The 26121-nt window shown below is 32.5% G+C and overlaps 3 protein-coding genes across 3 annotated transcripts; 2 read left to right on the top strand and 1 right to left on the bottom strand.

Moving 5' to 3' along the window:
* The first annotated feature begins 9656 nt into the window (after positions 1–9656).
* LOC131803338 (uncharacterized) lies at positions 9657–10855 on the top strand. Its single transcript, XM_059124469.1, has 4 exons — positions 9657–9963; positions 10025–10183; positions 10255–10428; positions 10495–10855. Exons 1-4 carry the CDS (start codon positions 9910–9912, stop codon positions 10669–10671), a joined length of 564 nt encoding a protein of 187 aa, XP_058980452.1. The 5' UTR covers positions 9657–9909; the 3' UTR covers positions 10672–10855.
* Positions 10856–12300: 1445 nt separating this feature from the next.
* On the bottom strand, positions 12301–12885 carry LOC101888946 (cuticle protein 38). The gene is made up of 2 exons (XM_011294642.3): positions 12786–12885; positions 12301–12720 (listed from the first exon to the last, which is right to left on the bottom strand). The coding sequence occupies exons 1-2, from the start codon at positions 12795–12797 to the stop codon at positions 12301–12303; spliced, it is 432 nt and encodes a 143-aa protein (XP_011292944.1). The 5' UTR covers positions 12798–12885.
* Positions 12886–20629: 7744 nt separating this feature from the next.
* Positions 20630–21295, top strand: LOC101899748 (larval cuticle protein F1-like). The gene is made up of 2 exons (XM_005184547.4): positions 20630–20859; positions 20923–21295. Exons 1-2 carry the CDS (start codon positions 20848–20850, stop codon positions 21289–21291), a joined length of 381 nt encoding a protein of 126 aa, XP_005184604.1. The 5' UTR covers positions 20630–20847; the 3' UTR covers positions 21292–21295.
* Positions 21296–26121: the final 4826 nt, after the last annotated feature.

Raw genomic sequence — 26121 nt, forward strand, 5'->3', positions numbered from 1 at the left:
CTATTATTTGTGATCACTTTTATAAGCATGAATTATTGAATACTTTAAAATGGCCATAATTCCTAAAATATTGAGTTTTCGGCGTTTTTAGCTATTATTTGTGATCACTTTTATAAGCATGAATTATTGAATACTTTAAAATGGCCATAACTCCTTAAATATTGAGTTTTCGGCGTTTTTAGCTATTATTTGTGATCACTTTAATAAGCATGAATTATTGAATACTTTAAAATGGCCATAACTCCTTAAATATTGAGTTTTCGGCGTTTTTAGCTATTATTTGTGATCACTTTTATAAGCATGAATTATTGAATACTTTAAAATGGCCATAACTCCTTAAATATTGAGTTTTCGGCGTTTTTAGCTATTATTTGTGATCACTTTTATAAGCATGAATTATTGAATACTTTAAAATGGCCATAACTCCTTAAATATTGAGTTTTCGGCGTTTTTAGCTATTATTTGTGATCACTTTTATAAGCATGAATTATTGAATACTTTAAAATGGTCATAACTCCTTAAATATTGAGTTTTCGGCGTTTTTAGCTATTATTTGTGATCACTTTTATAAGCATGAATTATTGAATACTTTAAAATGGCCATAACTCCTTAAATATTGAGTTTTCGGCGTTTTTGGCAATTATTTGTGATCACTTTTATAAGCATGAATTATTGAATACTTTAAAATGGCCATAACTCCTTAAATATCGAGTTTTCGGCGGTTTTGGCTATTATTTGTGATCACTTTTATAATCATGAATTATTGAATACTTTAAAATGGCCATAACTCCTTAAATATTGAGTTTTCGGCGTTTTTAGCTATTATTTTTGATCAATGAATGGGCATGAATTATTGAATACTTTAAAATGGTCATAACTCCTTAAATAATGAGTTTTCGGCGTTTTTAGCTATTATTTTTGATCACTGAATGGGCATGAATTATTGAATACTTTAAAATGGCCATAACTCCTTAAATATTGAGTTTTCGGCGTATTTGGCTATTATTTGTGATCACTTTTATAAGCATGAATTATTGAATACTTTAAAATGGCCATAACTCCTTAAATATTGAGTTTTCGGCGTGTTTAGTTATTATTTGTGATCACTTTTCCTGGCATGTATAATTAAATACTTTAAAATGGCCATAACTCCTAAAATATTGAGTTTTCGGCGCTCTTAGCTATTATTTGTGATTACTTTTTTAAGGCATGAATTATTGAATACTTTAAAATGGCCATAACTCATTAAATATTGAGTTTTCAGCGTTTTTTTGCTGTTATTTGTGATCACTTTTATAAGCATGAATTATTGAATACTTTAAAATGGCCATAACTCCTTAAATATTGAGTTTTCGGCGTGTTTAGTTATTATTTGTGATCACTTTTCCTGGCATGAATTATTGAATGCTTTAAAATGGCCATAACTCCTTAAATATTGAGTTTTTGGCGTTTTTAGCTATTATTTGTGATCACTTTAGTAAACATGAATTATTGAATACTTTAAAATGGCCATAACTCCTTAAATATTGAGTTTTCGGCGTTTTTGGCTATTATTTGTGATCACTTTTATAAGCATGAATTATTGAATACTTTAAAATGGCCATAACTCCTTAAATATTGAGTTTTCGGCGTTTTTAGCTATTCTTTGTGATCACTTTTTTAGGCATAAATTATTGAATACTTTAAAATGGCCATAACTCCTTAAATATTGAGTTTTCGGCGTTTTTAGCTATTATTTGTGATCACTTTTATAAGCATGAATTATTGAATACTTTAAAATGACCATAACTCCTTAAATAAAGAGTTCGGCGTTTTTGGCTATTATTTGTGATCACTTTTATAAGCATGAACTATTGAATACTTTAAAATGGCCATAACTCATTAAATGTTGAGATTTCGGCGTTTTTAGCTATTATTTGTGATCACTTTTATAAGCATGAATTATTGAATACTTTAAAATGGCCATAACTCCTTAAATATTGAGTTTTCGGCGTATTTGGCTATTATTTGTGATCACTTTTATAAGCATGAATTATTGAATACTTTAAAATGGCCATAACTCCTTAAATATTGAGTTTTCGCCGCGTTTAGTTATTATTTGTGATCACTTTTCCTGGCATGAATTATTGAATACTTTAAAATGGCCATAACTCATTAAATATTGAGTCTTCGGCGTTTTTAGCTATTATTTGTGATCACTTTTCCTGGCATGAATTATTAAATAATTTAAAATGGCCATAACTTCTTAAATATTGAGTTTTCGGCGTTTTTGGCTATTATTTGTGATCACTTTTATAAGCATGAATTATTGAATACTTTAAAATGGCCATAATTCCTAAAATATTGAGTTTTCGGCGTTTTTAGCTATTATTTGTGATCACTTTTATAAGCATGAATTATTGAATACTTTAAAATGGCCATAACTCCTTAAATATTGAGTTTTCGGCGTTTTTAGCTATTATTTGTGATCACTTTAATAAGCATGAATTATTGAATACTTTAAAATGGCCATAACTCCTTAAATATTGAGTTTTCGGCGTTTTTAGCTATTATTTGTGATCACTTTTATAAGCATGAATTATTGAATACTTTAAAATGGCCATAACTCCTTAAATATTGAGTTTTCGGCGTTTTTAGCTATTATTTGTGATCACTTTTATAAGCATGAATTATTGAATACTTTAAAATGGCCATAACTCCTTAAATATTGAGTTTTCGGCGTTTTTAGCTATTATTTGTGATCACTTTTATAAGCATGAATTATTGAATACTTTAAAATGGTCATAACTCCTTAAATATTGAGTTTTCGGCGTTTTTAGCTATTATTTGTGATCACTTTTATAAGCATGAATTATTGAATACTTTAAAATGGCCATAACTCCTTAAATATTGAGTTTTCGGCGTTTTTGGCAATTATTTGTGATCACTTTTATAAGCATGAATTATTGAATACTTTAAAATGGCCATAACTCCTTAAATATCGAGTTTTCGGCGGTTTTGGCTATTATTTGTGATCACTTTTATAATCATGAATTATTGAATACTTTAAAATGGCCATAACTCCTTAAATATTGAGTTTTCGGCGTTTTTAGCTATTATTTTTGATCAATGAATGGGCATGAATTATTGAATACTTTAAAATGGTCATAACTCCTTAAATAATGAGTTTTCGGCGTTTTTAGCTATTATTTTTGATCACTGAATGGGCATGAATTATTGAATACTTTAAAATGGCCATAACTCCTTAAATATTGAGTTTTCGGCGTTTCTAGTTATTATTTGTGATCACTTTTCCTGGCATGAATAATTTAATACTTTAAAATGGCCATAACTCCTTAAATATTGAATTTTCGGCGTTTTTAGCTATTATTTGTGATCACTTTTATAAGCATGAATTATTGAATACTTTAAAATGGCCATAACTCCTAAAATATTGAGTTTTCGGCGTTTCTAGTTATTATTTGTGATCACTTTTCCTGGCATGAATAATTTAATACTTTAAAATGGCCATAACTCCTAAAATATTGAGTTTTCGGCGCTTTTAGCTATTGTTTGTGATCACTTTTATAAGCATGAATTATTGAATACTTTAAAATGGTCATAACTCCTTAAATATTGAGTTTTCGGCGTTTTTAGCTATTATTTGTGATCACTTTTATAAGCATGAATTATTGAATACTTTAAAATGGCCATAACTCCTAAAATATTGAGTTTTCGGCGCTTGTAGCTATTGTTTGTGATCACTTTAGTAAACATGAATTATTGAATACTTTAAAATGGCCATAACTCCTTAAATATTGAGTTTTCGGCGTTTTTAGCTATTATTTGTGATCACTTTAGTAAACATGAATTATTGAATACTTTAAAATGGCCATAACTCCTTAAATATTGAGTTTTCGGCGTTTTTAGCTATTATTTGTAATCACTTTAATAAGCATGAATCATTGAATACTTTAAAATGGCCATAACTCCTTAAATATTGAGTTTTCGGCGTTTTTAGCTATTACTTGTGATCACTTTTTAAGGCATGAATTATTGAATACTTTAAAATGGCCATAACTCCTTAAATATTGAGTTTTCGGCGTTTTTAGCTATTACTTGTGATCACTTTTTAAGCCATGAATTATTGAATACTTTAAAATGCCCATAACTCCTTAAATATTGAGTTTTCGGCGTTTTTAGCTATTATTTGTGATCACTTTTTTAGGCATGAAATACTGAATACTTTAAAATGGCCATAACTCCTTAAATATTGAGTTTTCGGCGTTTTTAGCTATTATTTGTGATCACTTTTTTAGGCATGAATTATTGAATACTTTAAAATGGCCATAACTCCTTAAATATTGAGTTTTCGGCGTTTTTAGCTATTATTTGTGATCACTTTTTTAGGCATGAATTATTGAATACTTTAAAATGGCCATAACTCCTTAAATATTGAGTTTTCGGCGTTTTTAGCTATTATTTGTGATCACTTTTTTAGGCATGAAATACTGAATTCTTTAAAATGGCCATAACTCCTAAATATTGAGTTTTCGGCATTTTTAGCTATTATTTGTGATCACTTTTTTAGGCATGAATTATTGAATACTCTAAAATGGCCATAACTCCTTAAATATTGAGTTTTCGGCGTTTTTAGCTATTACTTGTGATCACTTTTTAAGCCATGAATTATTGAATGCTTTAAAATGGCCATAACTCCTTAAATATTGAGTTTTTGGCGTTTTTAGCTATTATTTGTGATCACTTTAGTAAACATGAATTATTGAATACTTTAAAATGGCCATAACTCCTTAAATATTGAGTTTTCGGCGTTTTTGGCTATTATTTGTGATCACTTTTATAAGCATGAATTATTGAATACTTTAAAATGGCCATAACTCCTTAAATATTGAGTTTTCGGCGTTTTTAGCTATTCTTTGTGATCACTTTTTTAGGCATAAATTATTGAATACTTTAAAATGGCCATAACTCCTTAAATATTGAGTTTTCGGCGTTTTTAGCTATTATTTGTGATCACTTTTATAAGCATGAATTATTGAATACTTTAAAATGACCATAACTCCTTAAATAAAGAGTTCGGCGTTTTTGGCTATTATTTGTGATCACTTTTATAAGCATGAACTATTGAATACTTTAAAATGGCCATAACTCATTAAATGTTGAGATTTCGGCGTTTTTAGCTATTATTTGTGATCACTTTTATAAGCATGAATTATTGAATACTTTAAAATGGCCATAACTCCTTAAATATTGAGTTTTCGGCGTATTTGGCTATTATTTGTGATCACTTTTATAAGCATGAATTATTGAATACTTTAAAATGGCCATAACTCCTTAAATATTGAGTTTTCGCCGCGTTTAGTTATTATTTGTGATCACTTTTCCTGGCATGAATTATTGAATACTTTAAAATGGCCATAACTCATTAAATATTGAGTCTTCGGCGTTTTTAGCTATTATTTGTGATCACTTTTCCTGGCATGAATTATTAAATAATTTAAAATGGCCATAACTTCTTAAATATTGAGTTTTCGGCGTTTTTGGCTATTATTTGTGATCACTTTTATAAGCATGAATTATTGAATACTTTAAAATGGCCATAATTCCTAAAATATTGAGTTTTCGGCGTTTTTAGCTATTATTTGTGATCACTTTTATAAGCATGAATTATTGAATACTTTAAAATGGCCATAACTCCTTAAATATTGAGTTTTCGGCGTTTTTAGCTATTATTTCTGATCACTTTAATAAGCATGAATTATTGAATACTTTAAAATGGCCATAACTCCTTAAATATTGAGTTTTCGGCGTTTTTAGCTATTATTTGTGATCACTTTTATAAGCATGAATTATTGAATACTTTAAAATGGCCATAACTCCTTAAATATTGAGTTTTCGGCGTTTTTAGCTATTATTTGTGATCACTTTTATAAGCATGAATTATTGAATACTTTAAAATGGCCATAACTCCTTAAATATTGAGTTTTCGGCGTTTTTAGCTATTATTTGTGATCACTTTTATAAGCATGAATTATTGAATACTTTAAAATGGTCATAACTCCTTAAATATTGAGTTTTCGGCGTTTTTAGCTATTATTTGTGATCACTTTTATAAGCATGAATTATTGAATACTTTAAAATGGCCATAACTCCTTAAATATTGAGTTTTCGGCGTTTTTGGCAATTATTTGTGATCACTTTTATAAGCATGAATTATTGAATACTTTAAAATGGCCATAACTCCTTAAATATCGAGTTTTCGGCGGTTTTGGCTATTATTTGTGATCACTTTTATAATCATGAATTATTGAATACTTTAAAATGGCCATAACTCCTTAAATATTGAGTTTTCGGCGTTTTTAGCTATTATTTTTGATCAATGAATGGGCATGAATTATTGAATACTTTAAAATGGTCATAACTCCTTAAATAATGAGTTTTCGGCGTTTTTAGCTATTATTTTTGATCACTGAATGGGCATGAATTATTGAATACTTTAAAATGGCCATAACTCCTTAAATATTGAGTTTTCGGCGTTTCTAGTTATTATTTGTGATCACTTTTCCTGGCATGAATAATTTAATACTTTAAAATGGCCATAACTCCTTAAATATTGAATTTTCGGCGTTTTTAGCTATTATTTGTGATCACTTTTATAAGCATGAATTATTGAATACTTTAAAATGGCCATAACTCCTAAAATATTGAGTTTTCGGCGTTTCTAGTTATTATTTGTGATCACTTTTCCTGGCATGAATAATTTAATACTTTAAAATGGCCATAACTCCTAAAATATTGAGTTTTCGGCGCTTTTAGCTATTGTTTGTGATCACTTTTATAAGCATGAATTATTGAATACTTTAAAATGGTCATAACTCCTTAAATATTGAGTTTTCGGCGTTTTTAGCTATTATTTGTGATCACTTTTATAAGCATGAATTATTGAATACTTTAAAATGGCCATAACTCCTAAAATATTGAGTTTTCGGCGCTTGTAGCTATTGTTTGTGATAACTTTTATAAGCATGATTTACATAATACTTTAAAATGGCCATAACTCCTTAAATATTGAGTTTTCGGCGTTTTTAGCTATTATTTGTGATTACTTTTTTAAGGCATGAATTTTTGAATACTTTAAAATGGCCATAACTCATTAAATATTGAGTTTTCGGCGTTTTTAGCTATTATTTGTGATCACCTTTTCAGGCATGAATGTGAATACTTTAAAATGGCCATAACTCCTTAAATATTGAGTTTTCGGCGTTTTTAGCTATTATTTGTGATCACTTTTTTAGGCATGAATTATTGAATACTTTAAAATGGGCACAGCTCCTTAAATATTGAGTTTTCGGCGTTTTTAGCTATTATTTGTGATCACTTTTTTAGACAAGAATTATTGATTACTTTAAAATGGCCATATCTCCTTAAATATTGAGTTTTCGGCGTTTTTAGCTTTTATTTGTGATCATTTTTTTAGGCATGAATAATTGAATACTTTAAAGTGGCCATAACTCCTTAAATATTGAGTTTTCGGCATTTTTAGCTATTATTTGTGATCACTTGTATAGGCATGAGTTATTGAATACTTTAAAATGCCCATAACTCCTGAAATAATGAGTTTTCGGCGGTGTTAGCTATTATTTGTGTTCACTTTTATAAGCATGAATTATGGAATACTTTAAAAGCGCCATAACTCCCTAAACATTGAGTTTTCGGCGTTTTTAGCTATTATTTATGATCGCTTCAAGTGAACTTGAAGAAAAAATGTTCTGACATGGGCTGCAGTATCCATTACGAACTTCAAATGAAACAAAATTTGAAACAATTCCGGCCAATAATGTCGCTAAAATCATCAAAATACCGAATATCGGGGGGTACCGTTATATGGGTTCTATATGAAGACGTGGACCTACATGGCTCATTTTTTTGACTTATGATGAAGTATCCACTACAAACTTCAAATACCAAATTTGAAAGGATTGCGGTAAACAATGTCGCTCAAATAATCAAAATACCGAATATCGGGGGGTACCGTTATATGGGGGCTATATGAAGACGTGGACCTATATGGCTCATTTTTTGACTTAGGATGAAGTATCAATTACAAACTTCAAATACCAAATTTGAAACGATTCCGGTACCGTTATATGGGGGCTATATGATAACTTGGACCTACATTTACGAACTTAACCTGCCTACTGGCAAAATATACATGTGTGCCAAATTTTAGCCTTCTACCTCAATTTGTTCGAAAGATAGCGTGATTACAACAGACAGACAGACGGACATGGCTAAATCGTCTTAGAATTTTACGCTGATCAAGAATATATATACTTTGTTGGGTCTGACATAGTATTTCGAGGAGTTACAAACGGAATGACAAAATTAATGTACCCTCCATAGTATGGTGGAGGGTATAAAAGGCTGGGTGAACCTGCCAAATTATTGCTGAGTAATTGAACTCATATAATTGTTTCAACTGGTGTGTGAAAACAAAATTGAACCAGCAATTGTTTTTTTAATTGATTTTTATACCATCCACCATACTATGGAGGGTATATTAATTTCGTCATTCCGTTTGTAACTCCTCGAAATATTCATGTCAGACCCAATAAAGTATATGTATTCTTGATCAGCGTAAAATTCTATGTCGATTTAGCGATGTCCGTCTGTCTGTCTGTTGTAATCACGCTATCTTTCGAACGAATTGAGATAGAAGGCTACAATTTTACATACATGTTTATTTTTCCAGTAGGCAGGTTAAGTTCATAATTGGGCCATGTAGGTCAACGTTTTCATATAGCCCCCATATAACGGTACCTCCCGATATTCGGTATTTTGATGATTTTATCCACACTATTTAACGGAATTGTTTCAAATTTGGTATTTGAAGTTCGTAGTGGATACTTCAGCCTATGACGGAAAATTGTCTGTGTAGGTCCACGTCTTCGTATAGCCCCCATATAATGGTACCTCCTAATTTTAGGTATTTTGATGATTTTAGCGTCATTTCACCAGAATTGTTTCAAATTACGTATTTAGAGTTCGTAATGGGAACTACAGTCTGTGACAGAAAATTGTCTTTACAGATCCAGGTCTTCGTATAGGCCCCATACATCAGTACCTCCCGATATTCGGTATTTTGACGATTTTAGCTACAATACCCACCGAAATTGTTTGAGTTGTCGTATTTGAAGTTCGTATTGGATGCTACAGCCTGTGACAGAAAATTGTCTATGTAGGTGCAGGTCTTCGCACAGCTCCGATATAACGGTACCTCCCTCTGTACCATATTTTGATGATTTTAGCTTCACCGTTTATTTCAAGTTTCGAATTTAACTATGGTAATGGCTTATGACAAAGAATGCCTTTGTAGGTCCACGTCGTATAGACCCCAATATAACGACTATATTCGGTATTTTTAAAATGTTAACAGAATTTTAACATAATTTTTTAACGATTTTATTTTTTGAAAATTTCCAAATTTGTTCCAAATGATGGAGGGTATTCAAGGTTCTGCCCGGCCGGACTTACTGCTTTTTAACTTGTTTTTTATTTAATTGCAAAACATTTAGCAAACAATATAAGCTTCAAAATACTAGATTTTTTCAATATTAATTAAATTCTGTGAGTAACGTTCCACTTGGAGTGTTTGGAGAAGAAACTTTTCGAAATGGATTGACATCATTGTGAAAGAAGATTATAAAGAATTCGTTGTAGCTCAAACGTTTACATTCATCTCCGAATCCTCGTTTTTTTTTGTATATACATATAACAGTGATTTAATTTACCATGTATTATCGTTATGAAAGTAAAATAGATTTAAAAGAATTTCACAGAATCTAATAAATAAAAAAAAACAAAACATTTTATCCAAAAAATATATTTATTAATTTATTTTAGATAGAAATGCACGACTCAACCAAATTTATATTTTTAATAGTAAGCTTAAACATAATTGGAGTAAGTCATTTATCACTATTATAATCCACTAAAATAATTTCAAATATATTTTTCTTTCCAGTTTATGTACACAGACGTTATCATAAAGGCCACAAATCTAATATGTGCCCCAAGTCCAAAATATTTTATTAACCACTCGTGTCGTCTGAAGCCCGTAAATCGCTACAAAAGCGTAGCCTTTATGGAAACGTACATCAGAAATCAATTGCGAAATGTATACGTAAGTATTTATGAACAGTAACGTATTCCAATTTATGTTATTATATAATTGCAAATTATTCAAAAATACAGGTCAATATTGGGCTCTATGCACGCAATGATGTCAACACCTATAATCCATTTCTAATCAATTTTACTCAAAACATTTGCTGGTACTTGGGAAACCGACGATTCGGAACCTATATGAAAGTATTCATGGATATCATGGCCCAGTACACTAATATAAATCATTCATGTCCCTATGAGGTTTGGTTGTAATTGTTTTGCTAATTTGAATAAAATTGTATTTGTGACCAAATTTCATCTTTTCAGGGCGTCATAATTGCAAAGAATTTATTTTTTGGTGGAAATTCAATGTCTGCCTTATTCCCTAAAGGTTATTATAAGTGCATTTTCATTTTCTACGAAGGATATCCCTTGGATTACATTGGCCGAGTGGAATATTATGCAGAATTGTATGAAGTCAAGAAAATGAGGAAGAAAAATTAAGGAACTTTGCACGGCTTCAAAATAATGTTGTTTATTAGCAATCGCGTTGGAATTATTAGAAGGTAATCGACAAAGTTACAACAAATACAATTAAACAATATCCACATATTGTAAGTAGTGATAGTTTAAAATTTATGTATGTAATGTAAATAAGACAAAATAATGTCAATAAAATGCAGTACAGTGTCACGCATAACTTTACTCATTCTAAAATATTCACATTTATCAATATGTTTCTTAAGATTCCTCAATTTATGGCATAAATCTTTTTATTTTTTTTGCATTATTTTAATTCTGAATAGTGTTAATGTGAAAAATTTCAACAAGTAAACAGGATGTAAGTTCAGCCGTTTGTAAGTTCAGCCGTTCCTTTAAAATCTTAAAAATAACGAATATTAGGGTCTATACTTGTTAGCTATTTTTTTTTAATGTCCATAACTCCTTAAATATTGAGTATTCGGCGTTTTCGGCTATTATTTGTGATCACTTTTATAAGCATGAATTATTGAATACTTTAAAATGGTCGTAACTCCTTAAATATTGAGTTTTCGGCGTTTTTAGCTATTATTTGTGATCGCTTTTATAAGCATGAATAGTTGAATACTTTAGAATGGCCTTAACTCCTTAAATATTGAGTTTTTGGCTATTATTTGTGATCACTTTTTTAGGCATGAATTATTGAATACTTTAAAATGGCCGTAACTCCTTAAATATTGAGTTTTCGGCGTTTTTGGCTATTATTTGTGATCACGTTTTTAGGCATGAATTATTGAATACTTTAAAATGGCCATAACTCCTTAAATATTGAGTTTTCGGCGTTTTTAGCTTTTATTTGCGATCACTTTTATAAGCATAAATTATTGAATACTTTGAAATGGCCATAACTCCTTAAGTATTGAGTTTTCGGCGTTTTTAGCTATTATTTGTGATCACGTTTTTGGGGATGAATTATTGAATACTTTAAAATGGTCATAACTCCTTAAATATTGAGTTTTCGGCGTTTTTAGCTATTATTTGTGATCACTTTTTAGGCATGAATTATTGAATACTTTAAAATGGCCATAACTCCTTAAATATTGAGTTTTCGGTATTTTTAGCTATTATTTGTGAACACTTTTTTAAGCATGAATTATTGAATACTTTAAAATGGCCATAACTCCTTAAATATTGAGTTTTCGGCGTTTTTAGCCAATAATTGTGATCACTTTTTCAGGCATGAATTATTGAATACTTTAAAATGGCCATAACTCCTTAAATATTGAGTTTTCGGCGTTTTTAGCTATTATTTGTGATCACTTTTTTTAGGCATGCATTTTTGACTACTTTAAATGGCCATTACTCCTTATATATAGAGTTGTCGGCGTTTTTAGGCATGAATTATTGAATACTTTAAAATGGCCATAACTCCCTAAATATTGAGTTTTCGGTGTTTTTAGCTATTATTTGTTATCACTTTTTCAGACATGAATTATTGAATACTTTAAAATAGCAATAACTCCTTAAATATTGAGTTTTCGGAGTTTTTAATATTGCGGACTTAGAAGGAGAAAAATCAAAGCAATTTTATGAATTAAAATTTATATCACAAATATTTTCTTTATTGGCAAACCAATCAAACTCAAACACTCCTTACAACAGAACGGGGGCAGCGGTGTATTTAAGTGGGGCAACTGGGGCAGCAACTGGAGCAACGGCAGCGGCAACAGGAGCGGCAGCATAGGTGGCAGGGACAACAGCGGCATTATAGTTTTGTTTGATGTCAACACGGCTGCTGGCGTAAGCGGCATCCAAAGGAGCGTTAGCATAAGCTAAAGGAGCAGCAACGGCAGCGGGAGCAGTGTAGGCCAATGGAGCGGCAACGGGAGCAGTGTAAGCAGCAGCGGTGTAGGCGGCAGCATAAGGAGCGGCATAGGCAGCAGCATAAGGAGCGGCATAAGCAGCAGCTACTGGGGCGGTGTAGGCGGCAGCTACGGGAGCAGTGTATGCCAATGGGGCGACAACACCGGGCTTAGCAGCAGCGCAGGCAACCAAAGCGCACAAGACAATGATCTAAAATTTGAAAAATATATTTGTTTATTTTGTTTGTTTCCTTTTCGACTTTTGGGTTTTCTTACGAATTTGGCCATTTTAGTTTTTTTTTTGGGTTGTGTGGGAGTTGTTTAGTTTTGATTGGTGATCAGAAAACTGAATACAGTAGCCAAGAATATCGTCGGTTTTATAGCCACCTCAGCTACAATGAAATCGATAGTTTGAATAGTTCGACCAAATAAAGAGAAACGTGATTTGATTTCAAAATGCCAACCAAATGCCAATGAGAGTGTCCTACACACATTTCCGTAGCGAATTTATGAGCAATTTCGGAAATTTTTGTGAATGAGTATGAATTGCATTGCATATTTCATTTAAAATTTAGTTGATGTTTTGAGGATGATTTAAATATAAAGCTCTTTGTATGCTGGCGTATATACATTTATCGAGAGGGAAATCATGTTGTGGACACCCTACATCATTCACTGACAAACTTGGATGATATATTTTCAAAAAATGTGTGTTTTCAATTGACGTTTAAAAATTTCTGTAGATTGGGACTGCACAAAATCGTGGGCAAATTCGGGTTTGGTACCCTATATATATATATATATATATATATATATATATATATATATATATATATATATATATATATATCTATATATATATATATATATATATATATATATATATATATATATATATATATATATATATATATCTATATCTATATATATAAAAGAAAGTTGTGTTAGTTACTACGCTTATAACTTAAGAACCGCTGGACTGATTTTAACGATTCATACAAATTCGGAATTGTCTCCTGTCCGAAAAGGATAATATCCAAAAAAATCGCGCAAAAATGTGATATATTAACATTTTAATTTTGACTTTTGAAATGTACAATAGTAATGTTTTATTTTGCATGATTTTTTTTCCATTTTGACTTACTTTTTTCTAATGTACATTTGTATTGTTTTTTATTATATTTTATTTTTGAATTCGAATATTAATATCAATTTACTTAATTGATTTGATTTCTTGAGAACTGATATTGATGGCGGGTTACATAGAAGTGTATCGAAATAATTTAACGCGATCACGCGATTAAAAGATAATTCCTTTTTTCAAAATCGCTAAAAAATCACGAAAAGAGATCTCATTGCAAAAAATCTCAAATCGGGAAAAAATTGAAAAAAAATTTCAATGAAATCGAATTTTAAAATAATAGTACATTCTATTGACAAATTTTGTAAGGATCTTTAAACATTTGTATTAAAAAATCAGCGAACAAGTTGAAGTTTTTTTAAATTTGTTATTCTTCTTTTGTCAATTTTTTTCAATGTTTATTATCATATTGAATTCAGTGAATTTTTTGTGAGCAAAATAAGGAATAATTTTTCACTATATACAATTTTTCACAAAAAAAAAATGAAATTAGTGCGAAATAGGATGTTAACTGACATCTACCTTTCAACTCCAGGGCCTACATCGTGGTTCAGATGGAAGATGCGAACACATTTAAACAAACAAAAATGACCGAAAAAGCCTAATAGGGCTCATTTCAAAGCGTGGACCTACTTCTTTTATGTGACAATAACCCGTCCAGTGAGAGCTTAAAATGCTAATTTCTTTGGGAGTTTACAATCAGTAAAATACCAAATTTAAAGGGTGCAAAATAGTAAAGCGAATGGGACTTTTAGTAAGGAAAGGATTTCTATCCTTCCAGAAATCCTTCCCAAACATTCACGATACCTTAAATCGCTTTTGCAGGTCATGATATCAATCAGAACTCATATTTATATAACCATCGTATGATTTCAGCTATTTTGGGGTCTTGGCCTCTTTTTTCATATTTTGACCCTTATTTGGCATCTTTGTTTGTAAGCGGGTAGAGAACCTCTTCGCATAAAATTGGAAATTTTCATAGTAGGGCCCATTTTGGTCTTGACCACATTAACAATTGATTTGGCTAAAAAATTGTATTTATGCTACCCTTGGGTAAGGAACCATCATACAGATAATTGCCACATAGGAATTTATTTAAGTAAAGTCCCCACATTGGAGTATCCCCAAGTCCACTTTCAGATCTAATGTGTGGTCAGAAAAGAAAATTTTGTATTCTATTGAATTTGTAACCCCCAAGAGAATATTGGTTGGGCCACGTTTTGGTATAACCTTCATATGAATGTATTCCTGATTTCATTATTTGGCATCTTGGCTTTTTTATTTCGAGGGTCTTGACCACATTTCCAATCGATTTTGCTGTATTTAGGCTACTTTAGCATTTTAAGCTCTCACTGGACGGGTTATTGTCACATAAAAGAAGTAGGTCCACGCTTTGAAATGAGCCCTATTAGGCTTTTTCGGTCATTTTTGTTTGTTTAAATGTGTTCGCATCTTCCATCTGAACCACGATGTAGGCCCTGGAGTTGAAAGGTAGATGTCAGTTAACATCCTATTTCGCACTAATTTCATTTTTTTTTTTGTGAAAAATTGTATATAGTGAAAAATTATTCCTTATTTTGCTCACAAAAAATTCACTGAATTCAATATGATAATAAACATTGAAAAAAATTGACAAAAGAAGAATAACAAATTTAAAAAAACTTCAACTTGTTCGCTGATTTTTTAATACAAATGTTTAAAGATCCTTACAAAATTTGTCAATAGAATGTACTATTATTTTAAAATTCGATTCCATTGAAATTTTTTTTCAATTTTTTCCCGATTTGAGATTTTTTGCAATGAGATCTCTTTTCGTGATTTTTTAGCGATTTTGAAAAAAGTAATTATCTTTTAATCGCGTGATCGCGTTAAATTATTTCGATACACTTCCATGTAACCCGCCATCAATATCAGTTCTCAAGAAATCAAATCAATTAAGTAAATTGATATTAATATTCGAATTCAAAAATAAAATATAATAAAAAACAATACAAATGTACATTAGAAAAAAGTAAGTCAAAATGAAAAAAAAATCATGCAAAATAAAACATTACTATTGTACATTTCAAAAGTCAAAATTAAAATGTTAATATATCACATTTTTGCGCGATTTTTTTGGATATTATCCTTTTCGGACAGGAGACAATTCCGAATTTGTATGAATCGTTAAAATCAGTCCAGCGGTTCTTAAGTTATAAGCGTAGTAACTAACACAACTTTCTTTTATATATATAGATATATATATATATATATATTCATGATCAGCATAGAATTCTAAGTCGATTTAACGATGTTCGTCTGTCTGTTGAAATCGCGCCATTATTTGTTTTGTGTCTAGAATGGTTGGTATTAAAAATGATGATGGGATAGCCCCCCATATAACGGTACCTCTAAATATTCGATATTTTTATAGCTTTAGCCACATATTACCTCCAATTTGTCCATAAATTGGTATTTGTAGTTCGTGGTGGGTTCTACCTCCATTGTATACATAGGTGAACGTTTTCGTATAGCCCCCGTATACCGGTATCTCCCGATATTCGGTATTTTTATGGTTTTACCCACATTTTTCTACGGATTTGTTCCAACGGATATTCGGCATTTTGAAGATTTAAGCCACATTTTCTAATAGATTTGTGTGAAATACTAGCTATATAAGATCTGCTTATTTAAAAGATGCTTTAATACCTCACACCCTACTAGTACCTCTCGCCGTACTTTTAGTGTTTCCGCAATCTTCTTCTGGTACGAGTTTCAAAAAATTGTGTTTTATTTCCTTATACGCACAAAGAGCTACCCTAATATAAGACTTCAAAGTTTTTAGCTGGGGGAAGCAACAGGAAGTCTGGACCAGTATATTTTAATCTCTGAATTTAAGAAGTTTTTTGTTTTTGGAAATTATCGAAAAATATGGTGTTCATTTTCTCTATTCACGGTACTCCATTTTCATTATGTGACACCGTTCAAACCCCTCAACCCTCAGTGGATATTCAGGGAGAGATAAAAAAACTGCAACAAAGTCAAACGGTATAATTTTTTACATTTTTTTAATGTTATTGAATGAAAGCAAAAAATGTCGGAAATAGCATCGAATTTTAGAATAAGTTAAGATTTGTTCGAATTGGTCACCTTTGGCACAAATTATGGACTGTATTTGTATTTGGGCCCATTCCCCGCGAAGCGCTGGTTGAGGTTATCGATACTTTGGTATTTTTTAGTGTCAACCTTGCTTTCCAAAATACTCCGGACATAATAGTCCAACGGATTGGTATCCGTAGATTTTGGTGGCCATTGCGCGCTATAAATGAAGCGAGGAACCTCTTTTTGTAACCATTCTTGGGTGGCGCGTGTTGAGTGCGATGGTGCTGAGTCCTGTTGGAATGTCCAAGGCCTGCGGCCAAAATGTTTGCGTTCCCAAGGCTTTAATACACCCTCCAGAATATTTGTGCGATAAAATTCGGCATTTATTCTGATGCCTGATGGTTGATTAATACGGAGAGCGACCATGTCCGGCGCTGGATTTCTGGTGGTCAACCGAAGGTAGCCAGATGACCTCACTGGCAAGTAAACACGATAATTTTGTTTGTTTACAAACTGCTGGACAACGAATGTTTTCTCATCGGAAAAAACCAAATTCGGCAGTTCACAACTTTCGGCCAAGCGATCAACTCTTTAGCTCTTTTGAGTCTATTTTCTTTCTTTAGCGGTGTAAGTTCTTGTACCTTTGGAAGTTCAATGGCTTTACCCCGAGCTCATTTTTCAATATTTGCCGAATAGAATATTGCGATATGTTCAGCTCACGAGCCCTTTTTCGGCCACTGCAACGCGGGTTTCGATCAAGTCGCTTCTTTACTTTTCGAACCATTTCTGCTGATGTTGATGTTTTCTTCCATCCACTTCCTTGACGTCGGGCTACGCTAGCGATGTTATGAGACATAAAAGATTTATTCACATTTAAATGCTGGAGTGCTCTAACGATAGTGGTTTTCCAGCCAAATATAAAGAAATCACACCACCACGTTTGAGTTCCATCGCGAATAACTTTTTCCTGGAAAATTCTCACCGAAATGCTTTTGTAAGCTTGTAAACAATATAATGACCTGTCACTGGAATAATTTTAACAGCTGTCGGACAAGTGGCTTAGAAATGACAGCAGTCTGAAGTTGGTTGCCATTTTTTATCTCACCCTCTTTATCAATTTTACACGGCCAAAATATGTTTCTTCGAAATAATGTTTTTAGATCCAAGGTATCTTCGGGCCAAATCCGATTCAGGATATTTGGAGTAGATCAAGTCATGCCCGTCTTTTTGTCTGCATGATAGATCTCGATGAAAGTATCCGATTTGGTCCGCACTTGGTACATCGAAATATTTTTACCAAATTTAAATCGAGCTCGGAGATGGGTAGTTCATGTCTACTCCTTCCGATAGTTTTCCCACAAAAGATGAACATTTTCAAAGAAGGAGAAAGTCTACTCCAATTTAGTTCAAACTTGACTGGCCAAAATGGATATAACGGATCACTCCTTCTTGTACCTCCTCCACGACGGATCAAATTTGTATACCCTCCACCATACAATGGAGGGTATATTGAGTTTGTTATTCAGTTCTTGATCAGCGTAAAATTTTATCCGTCTTACTGTTGAATTCATGATACAGTCCACTTTATTTAAGATATAGCCCCGCATATCTATTGGTGGACCAGATTTTCAGTATTTTGAAGGTTTTTGCAACAATTCTCATATACCCGTTACGAACTTAAACCAATTCCGGTGAATAACGTCGCTAAAATCAACAAAATACCGAATAACGGGAGGTACCGTTATATAGGAGCTAAACGAAGGCATGGACATGCATACGAAATTTTTATGCATATCCATACAAACTTCGAATAAGCAATTTAAAACAATTCGATATTTGAAAACTTAAAATCATCAAAATACCAAATATAGGGAAATACCGAAAATGCATCTCAACTAAATTGTGTCAACCTACTTAATTTCCTTCTGAAGCTAGAGTGATTTCCATAAACGGACAACACAAGAGACATGGCTAAGTCGACATAGACAAGTAAGCAAAGGCTACAGTCGAGCGGGGCCGACCGTTGAATACCCTACAACACTATGATAAACGATACAGTTTATATAGGCGAGATACTCGAAAGAATTCCACAAGATATTACGACAAATAATAAAAGAAAACCATCAGGTTTCGTTCTCTAATTTTCGAATAATAGCAAATTTAACTAATTTGCTCATTTCCAATTTATTGGTGGATGTTGCACTTAAATGGTCTTCCTAGATCTGGAACCAATATTTCCCAAAGACCTATAATCTCTCAGAAGTGGCAAAAGATTAACATTTATTATTGGTTTTTGACTGAAACGCATCTACATGAGATACAGACATTTGACTATATTCTTCAACGAAATCAGCCTTAACGAAATAGTCAGAAGTGTGTCTTTCCTGTATTTGTGAATTCTCCAAAAAGTCACTGGAATGGCCATTTTCGTATTTTGTCTACAAAAGTTGGCAAACTATTTCACACATTGAATATTTTTGGATGGCCATCCAAAACTGCTTGGCTTTTGCAATGCCCGGTAACCCCCATTCAAATGCGCGTGAGGATCGGGCAATAATTACGACCTGCTGACAATTTTGCAGTTTTTTGGTCAATTTCAACCCCTAAATATATGGCGATCATCTCCAAAAAGAGTAGGCTTCTATTCTGACCCTCATCTTATACCCATGCAAAATTTCATAAGGATCGGGCCATAAATGCGATGTGTATATGATATCCTGATATCCTAACTACTTAGTTTTGTTAGCTGTAGAAATATTACCAAATGTTTAAATCAAAATGAAAATATGCCAAAAATATGACAAAATTGAAAAAATATGAGAAAATTTTACAAAATCAATATTTTCATCTTTAGAGAGATATTTTTATGCGATTTTTTAGACGTTTTTTGTTTCCTAACAAGAAGTCATTCTGAATTAATGAGAACTGTCGAAATCAGTTCAGCCGTTTCGACATATAAGAGATCTTTCAAGCATATCTTCTTTGATAGACATATATATCGCACATATTTTGCTATATATTCGATTTGTTAGATCTTAACATCAATGTCAAGATCAGAAGTAACCTTGTCATGGCTTTGTGATTTTGCCGGGATTTAAAATATTCGCGGTTTAATGAAAAATTTTGAATTTTTCAACACAAAAGATATGGTCTATTTTACCCGCTAAATATTATCCGATGACCACCCAAATTGGTAGGCTTCTTCCCCGCCCTAAACTCTGCTACATGCGAAGTTCCGCGTCGATTGGTCTATAATTGCGACCTGTATAGCTACTGCAAAATCCGACATTTTTTCAGTTTTTGGTCCATTTCGACCCCTAAATATTATGCGATCATCTCCAAAAGAAATAGGGTTCTATTCTGACCCTAGCCCCACCTCTATTCTAAATTTCGTGAAGAGTGTAGAGTGATTACAAATTAACATGGACAGACGGACAGGCGGACAGACGGACGGACGGACATACATAGCTAGATCGACTCAACTCGGCGAGATAGGAAGATCCATATATACTTTCCTATGTGGGAAACCAATATTTCGAGGTGTTACATAAATTCTGGCCCAATCAAACTTATAATACCCCCAACACATAGTGTTGTAGGGTATAAATATTGCGCTAATCAAGAATACTTTTTGGGGTCTAAAAAGTATATTTCAAAGTGTTACAAATGGAACGACAAACTTAATATACCCTCCATACTATGGTGCAGGGTAGAATTAACAAAAATATTGAAAATATATCACAACAAAATTCAATTGAGTTGTGCGCCATTACTAGAATAACTATTTCAATACGAGTAAGTATCTGAACTAATTACAAATTCCGAACACATATGGTCAAAACAGTTCATAATATCGACATTTCATAAAATCGACTACCAAATGAAGAGAACGGTCGAAGCCATAGACCACACAACAGCTATCGTTGAATGTTGAGCATTGTCCAAATGTGCGTTCAAGAACGAATCTGAAGGGCATTCTTTTGGCATTCACCGAAAATTGTGAGGTTAACCATATTACGAGCAGAAATATAAATTTGAGTTGTCACAACGATAAAGTTATCAGTTATCACTTTTGTTGAGCTAGAAATCGACACAAAATCACCTAACTTTTCCACCATGTTCAAATTCGTAAGTTTGTAAAATGCGGAGTAAATTATGGACGTTTTTAATTTAACAATATTTTCCCCACAGGCTGTTGTCATCTTTGCCGTCATTGCTTGTGCTGCTGCCAAGCCCGGTTTGATTGGCGCTCCTTTTGCCTACACTGCCCCAGCAGCTGTTGTTGCCGCCGCTCCAGCTCCTGTCGTCACTGCCACCAGTAGCCAATATGTTGCCCGTAACTACAATGGTATTGCCACTGCTCCAGTTGTTGCTCCTGTTGCCGCCCCTGTTGTAGCCAAAACTGTTGCTGCTCCTCTCGTTGCCAAGACTTTTGCTGCCCCTGTCGCTGCCGCCTACACTACTCCCGTTGCTGCTCCTGTAGCTGCTGCCTATGCCGCTCCTTTGGCTTACAGCGCTCCCTTGACTTATGCCGCAGCTCCTGCTCCAGTTTTGTTGTAAATGATTTGGACCGCGAATGACTTAACTGAGTTTAAACAATAAACGAAACAAGGAAAAAAACTTATTAAACAAAAAAGTTGATTTTGTCTTTTTAATTCATTTTTACAATTTGGTAATAAATTATTCGTAAGATTTTAGGTCATACTAACAGATATATAGGGTTTGTTCACTTACCCATCTATAGTTAACGTTTTATCCATTTTCTACCAGAAAACTGTACCCATACTTGGCTGCAACATAACAGAGAACAAAATTTGGTCCACTTTTATGTCACTTTCAGCATTATTAGTGAAGACCAAAAACTGAAAAAATTCCTGATTTTGCAGTTGCTCTACAGGTCGCAATTATAGACCAATCACAGCGGAAGTTAGCATGGGGATAGAGCTTAGGGCTGGGCAGAAGCCTTCCAATTTTGATGGTCATCAGGTAATATTTAGTGGGTGAAATAGGACACAACATTTGTGTTAAATAAAAGTCAAATTTTCCATTAAACCGCGAATATTTTTAATCCCGGAGAAATCACAAATAGACGAACAGGTCAATTCTGACCGTTACGTAGATGCCGATAGTAAATATATCGGATATATATAGCGAAATATATACAACGTATATAAACAAAGGAAGGGGATGTTAGTTAGAATGCCTATATCTCAAGAATGGCTTTGCCGATTTTGACAAATTTTGTCAATTTAGAATGCCCTCTTGACATAAAAGTAAAAAATCGCAGAAAATTATGCCAATAATGATGTTAATATAGATTTTGTAGTATTTTGTGACATCTGTTTATTTTTTCATATTTTTTATCGCATGCGATTTTTTCAATTTGACTTATAATATTTTGTAATTTTTTTCACCTTAGAACACAGGTTGGGGATATTATATAAGTATTGCAAATATCGTCCGATCCTCACGAAAATTTTCACAGGGTTAGGGTTGGGCTCAGAAGGGCTAGGCCTATTGTTTCCAAAGATGTCCGCAATATATTAGGGGTTGAAATTGACCAACAACTAAAAATTTTCCTGATTTTGCAACCGTTATAAAGGTCACAAATAGAAACCAAAGACACGAAATCTCGCATAAAGTTAGAGTTGAGGGCAGCGGGTACAATGTACCACTAATTTTGTGTGAAAAAATACCAGCATTACTTACATGCGATATCCGAAATACACAAAAGGCAAACTTCGTAGACAAGCAAATCATATAGATGAGTCTAAATTTGGAGATACAGAGGGGCTTCTTCCTTTGGGAAATGATTGCAAAATATTTAACCAAAAACAGAAATGTTTTTCCGATCACACAATTGAAGCCAATCGACACGCCTGTGAAGAGAGTTAAGGACAGGGAAAAATTCTAGCATTTTGGATGACCATTGGATTATATTTAGCTGTAAAACGGACCACAACAATTAACAGCCCGACGGAGTGCATAAATATTGGGCAAATGTCCCTAGTCAAAATCCTAATTTCAAAAGCGCAATCTTCTAATATGGATTTGGACATAAGGGGGCTTCTAACATATTGTAGTCGGTCCCGCACGACTATAGCCTTTGCTTACTTGTTTTTAATAATGTGTGCACAAAAGTTACCTTTGGTTTTTGACCGGGATATTTGCCTTATATTTACCCCTCTCTATCGTGCTGGTTGGTATTCAAAACAATTTCACATAAAAAAAAACAATTTCTAAAATGCTAAACGTCTGCCTTGTCCTTAACTCTCTGTCTCTCTCTCTCTCTCTCTCTTCATGCAAAATTCCGTGTCGATTGGTTTTTAATTGTGACCTTTAAAGCGACCACAAAATCAGCTAAATTTTATTTTTTTGGTACATTTGAACCCCTAACAATAGGTTTCTAGTCTAACCTTAACCCTACCTCCGTGCAAAATTGGCGATAATCTGAAGATATTTGCGACCTGTAGGGTATAAAAAGATTAAAAAATATTTTCTTAGATTTTATCCTTTTCTGGCAAGAGGCCATTCCAAAAATTTTCAAAATCAGTCCAGCGGTTTTTGACTTACAAGCCGAATAACTAACATAAATTTCTTATATATATATATATATATATATATATATATATATATATATATATATATATATATATATATATATATATATATATATATATATATATATATATATATATATATATATATATATATATATATATATATATATATATATATATATATATGGCAAAGTGATTGGTGTGTCTAACTTCAAAGATCAAATAAATAGCTTTCAAAGCAAAAATTGTGTATGATAAAATTTTAAAAAAAATCAAATATAGTATTCTAAAACAAGTAAGCTATAGTCTAGGCCGAAAATTTGATACACAGTTTGCAGTGAAGTCTCTGCAGACCTAAAATCCTTTTGATTAGAATAATGATTCACCTTAAAAGCATCCCATATCTACTACAAAATAAAGTTAAATGTTCGACTTATTTTCTCCTCTTTTGCAATAATGATTATAGATTTTGAACCAATATTTTCCAAAATCATACGATGCCTAAAAAACCAAACACATAATTCGCTCTTTCACCAGTTAAATATTTCTGATGGCCATCGAAAATGCTAATTGAATGATAATTGTAACCGAAATATAATACACCCAATACATAGGTTGTAAGGTAAACAATTTTTACAAAATGTTTTAATTCAATTCAATGTTGTAAGTCAAATTGAACAAATAATAAAAATAAAAAATTACGTAAAATATTAATGGAAAATATTCAAATTTTTATTAGCATCTTTTTATGCGATTTTTTTTAGATTTTATTTTTATACCCTCCATCTTGGAAAGGAGGGTATATTAACATTGTAATTCCGTTTGTAACATCCTTAAATATTCTTCGTAGACCCCATAAAGTATATATTCATAACCAGCATAAAATTCTAAATCGATTTAACGACGTCCGTCTGTCTGTCCGTCTGTCTGTTGAAATCACGATACAGCCCACATTATTTGACGTAGAGCGCCAAAAATTTAGCAGAGCAATTTGTGTTGTGTCTAGGATGGATGGTATTGAAAATGAGATATATCGGTCCACGTTTTGGTATAGTCCCCATATAACGGTACCTCTCAAATATTCGGTATTTTGATGATTTATGCCACATTTTATCACGGATCCGTCTGAAAATTGGTATTTGTAGGTCATAACGGGTCCCTGTGCGTGTGGCAAAACATTGCATGTATAGGTCCACATTTTAGTATAGCCCCCATATAAAGGTACCTCCCAATATTCGGTATTTTAATTTTTTCCCACATTTTTTCACGGATTTGTCTAAAAATTGGTATTTTTTGGTCATAATGGGTTCCAGCTCCGGTGGCGAAACAATGCATGTGTGGGTCCATGATTTGGTATAGCCCCCATATAACGGTACCTCCCGATATTCGGTATTTTGATGGTTTCTGCCACATTTTTTCACTGATTTGTCTAAAAATTGGTATTTGTGGGTCATAATGGGTCCTAGTTCGTGTGGCGAAACATTGTATATATAGGTCCACGTTTTGATATAGTCCCCATATAACGGTACCTCCCAATATTCGGTATTTTGATGATTTTTGACAATTTCTCTAAAAATTGGTATTTGTGGGTCATAATGGGTCCCAGTTCGTGTGGCGAGTCATTGTAATTATAGGTCCACGTTTTGGTATAGCCCCCATATAACTGTACCTCCCGATATTCGGTAATTTGATGATTTTTGCCACATTTCTTCACGGATTTGTCTGAAAATTGGTATTTGTTGGTCATAATGGGTTCTAGCTCCTTTGGCGAAATATTCGGCATATAATAGGTTAGAATTGTCAAAATCCGTCCAGCCGTTCTTAAGTTATAACCAGTTCAATAACGTATACTTCTTGGATATCAGTGTCAATTTAATGGTCAGAAGAGACCATTTGGTGTTTTTTGATTTCGATGGAATTTAAAATATTCTCTGTTTAATGGAAATGTTCATATTTTTATATAAAACTTATGGTCTATTTCAACCGCTAAAGATTATTCGATGACCATCCGAATTAGTAGGCTTCTGTCCAGATCCAAGAAGTTTCCTATGTCTTGAACCAATATTTCGAGGTGTTACATAATTATTGGCTCAATCAACATACAGTGTTGTGAGGTATAAATAGAACGACTAATTTTAAGCCCTCCACTATACATCAATTTTGCCATTCAGTGTGTAGAACCTCGAAATATAAATGTTAGACCCCACAAAGTATATATATTTTTAATCAGCATTAAATTCTATGTCGATTTAGCGATTTCTAGCTTCCGAAAGAAATGAAATTTTACTCAGATGTATGTCTGAAGGCTTTTGGTATTGAAATGGGTTATATACGTCCACGTTTGGGTTCAGCGTCCATATAAATGTACCTGAAGATTTATGTTCTTTCGGTTGTTTCAGTCACAATTTTAACCTCCATTTGCTGTAAAATTTGCAATTTGTGTTCACAGTATGTAGGAAACATTATTGCATAGAACTGCCCACATAGGTCCAACTTTTGTTATTTTCCTCCATATATACGGTATTTTGATGATTTGTGTCACACTTATAACTGGTATTGTTTCAAATTTGCTATTTGGAGTTCGTACATTCTATGACAGAAAATTGCCTATACAAGTGTAGTCTTCATATAACAAAAATAATACATTTTTCAACATACATGTTTGAAGTTTGTAATAGAGGGTTAAATAAAAAAAACTGCAACAAAGTCAAACGCCATGAATTTTACTTTTTTTAAATTTTATTGAATGAAAGCTAAAAATGTCGGAAATAGAATTTTGAAGGTTTCTGTCATAATTTCCAACTAAATTAGATGAACCTTGACAATTGGA

This window comes from Musca domestica, unplaced genomic scaffold, assembly GCF_030504385.1.
Source record: "Musca domestica strain aabys unplaced genomic scaffold, Musca_domestica.polishedcontigs.V.1.1 29, whole genome shotgun sequence".
NCBI lineage: Eukaryota > Metazoa > Arthropoda > Insecta > Diptera > Muscidae > Musca > Musca domestica.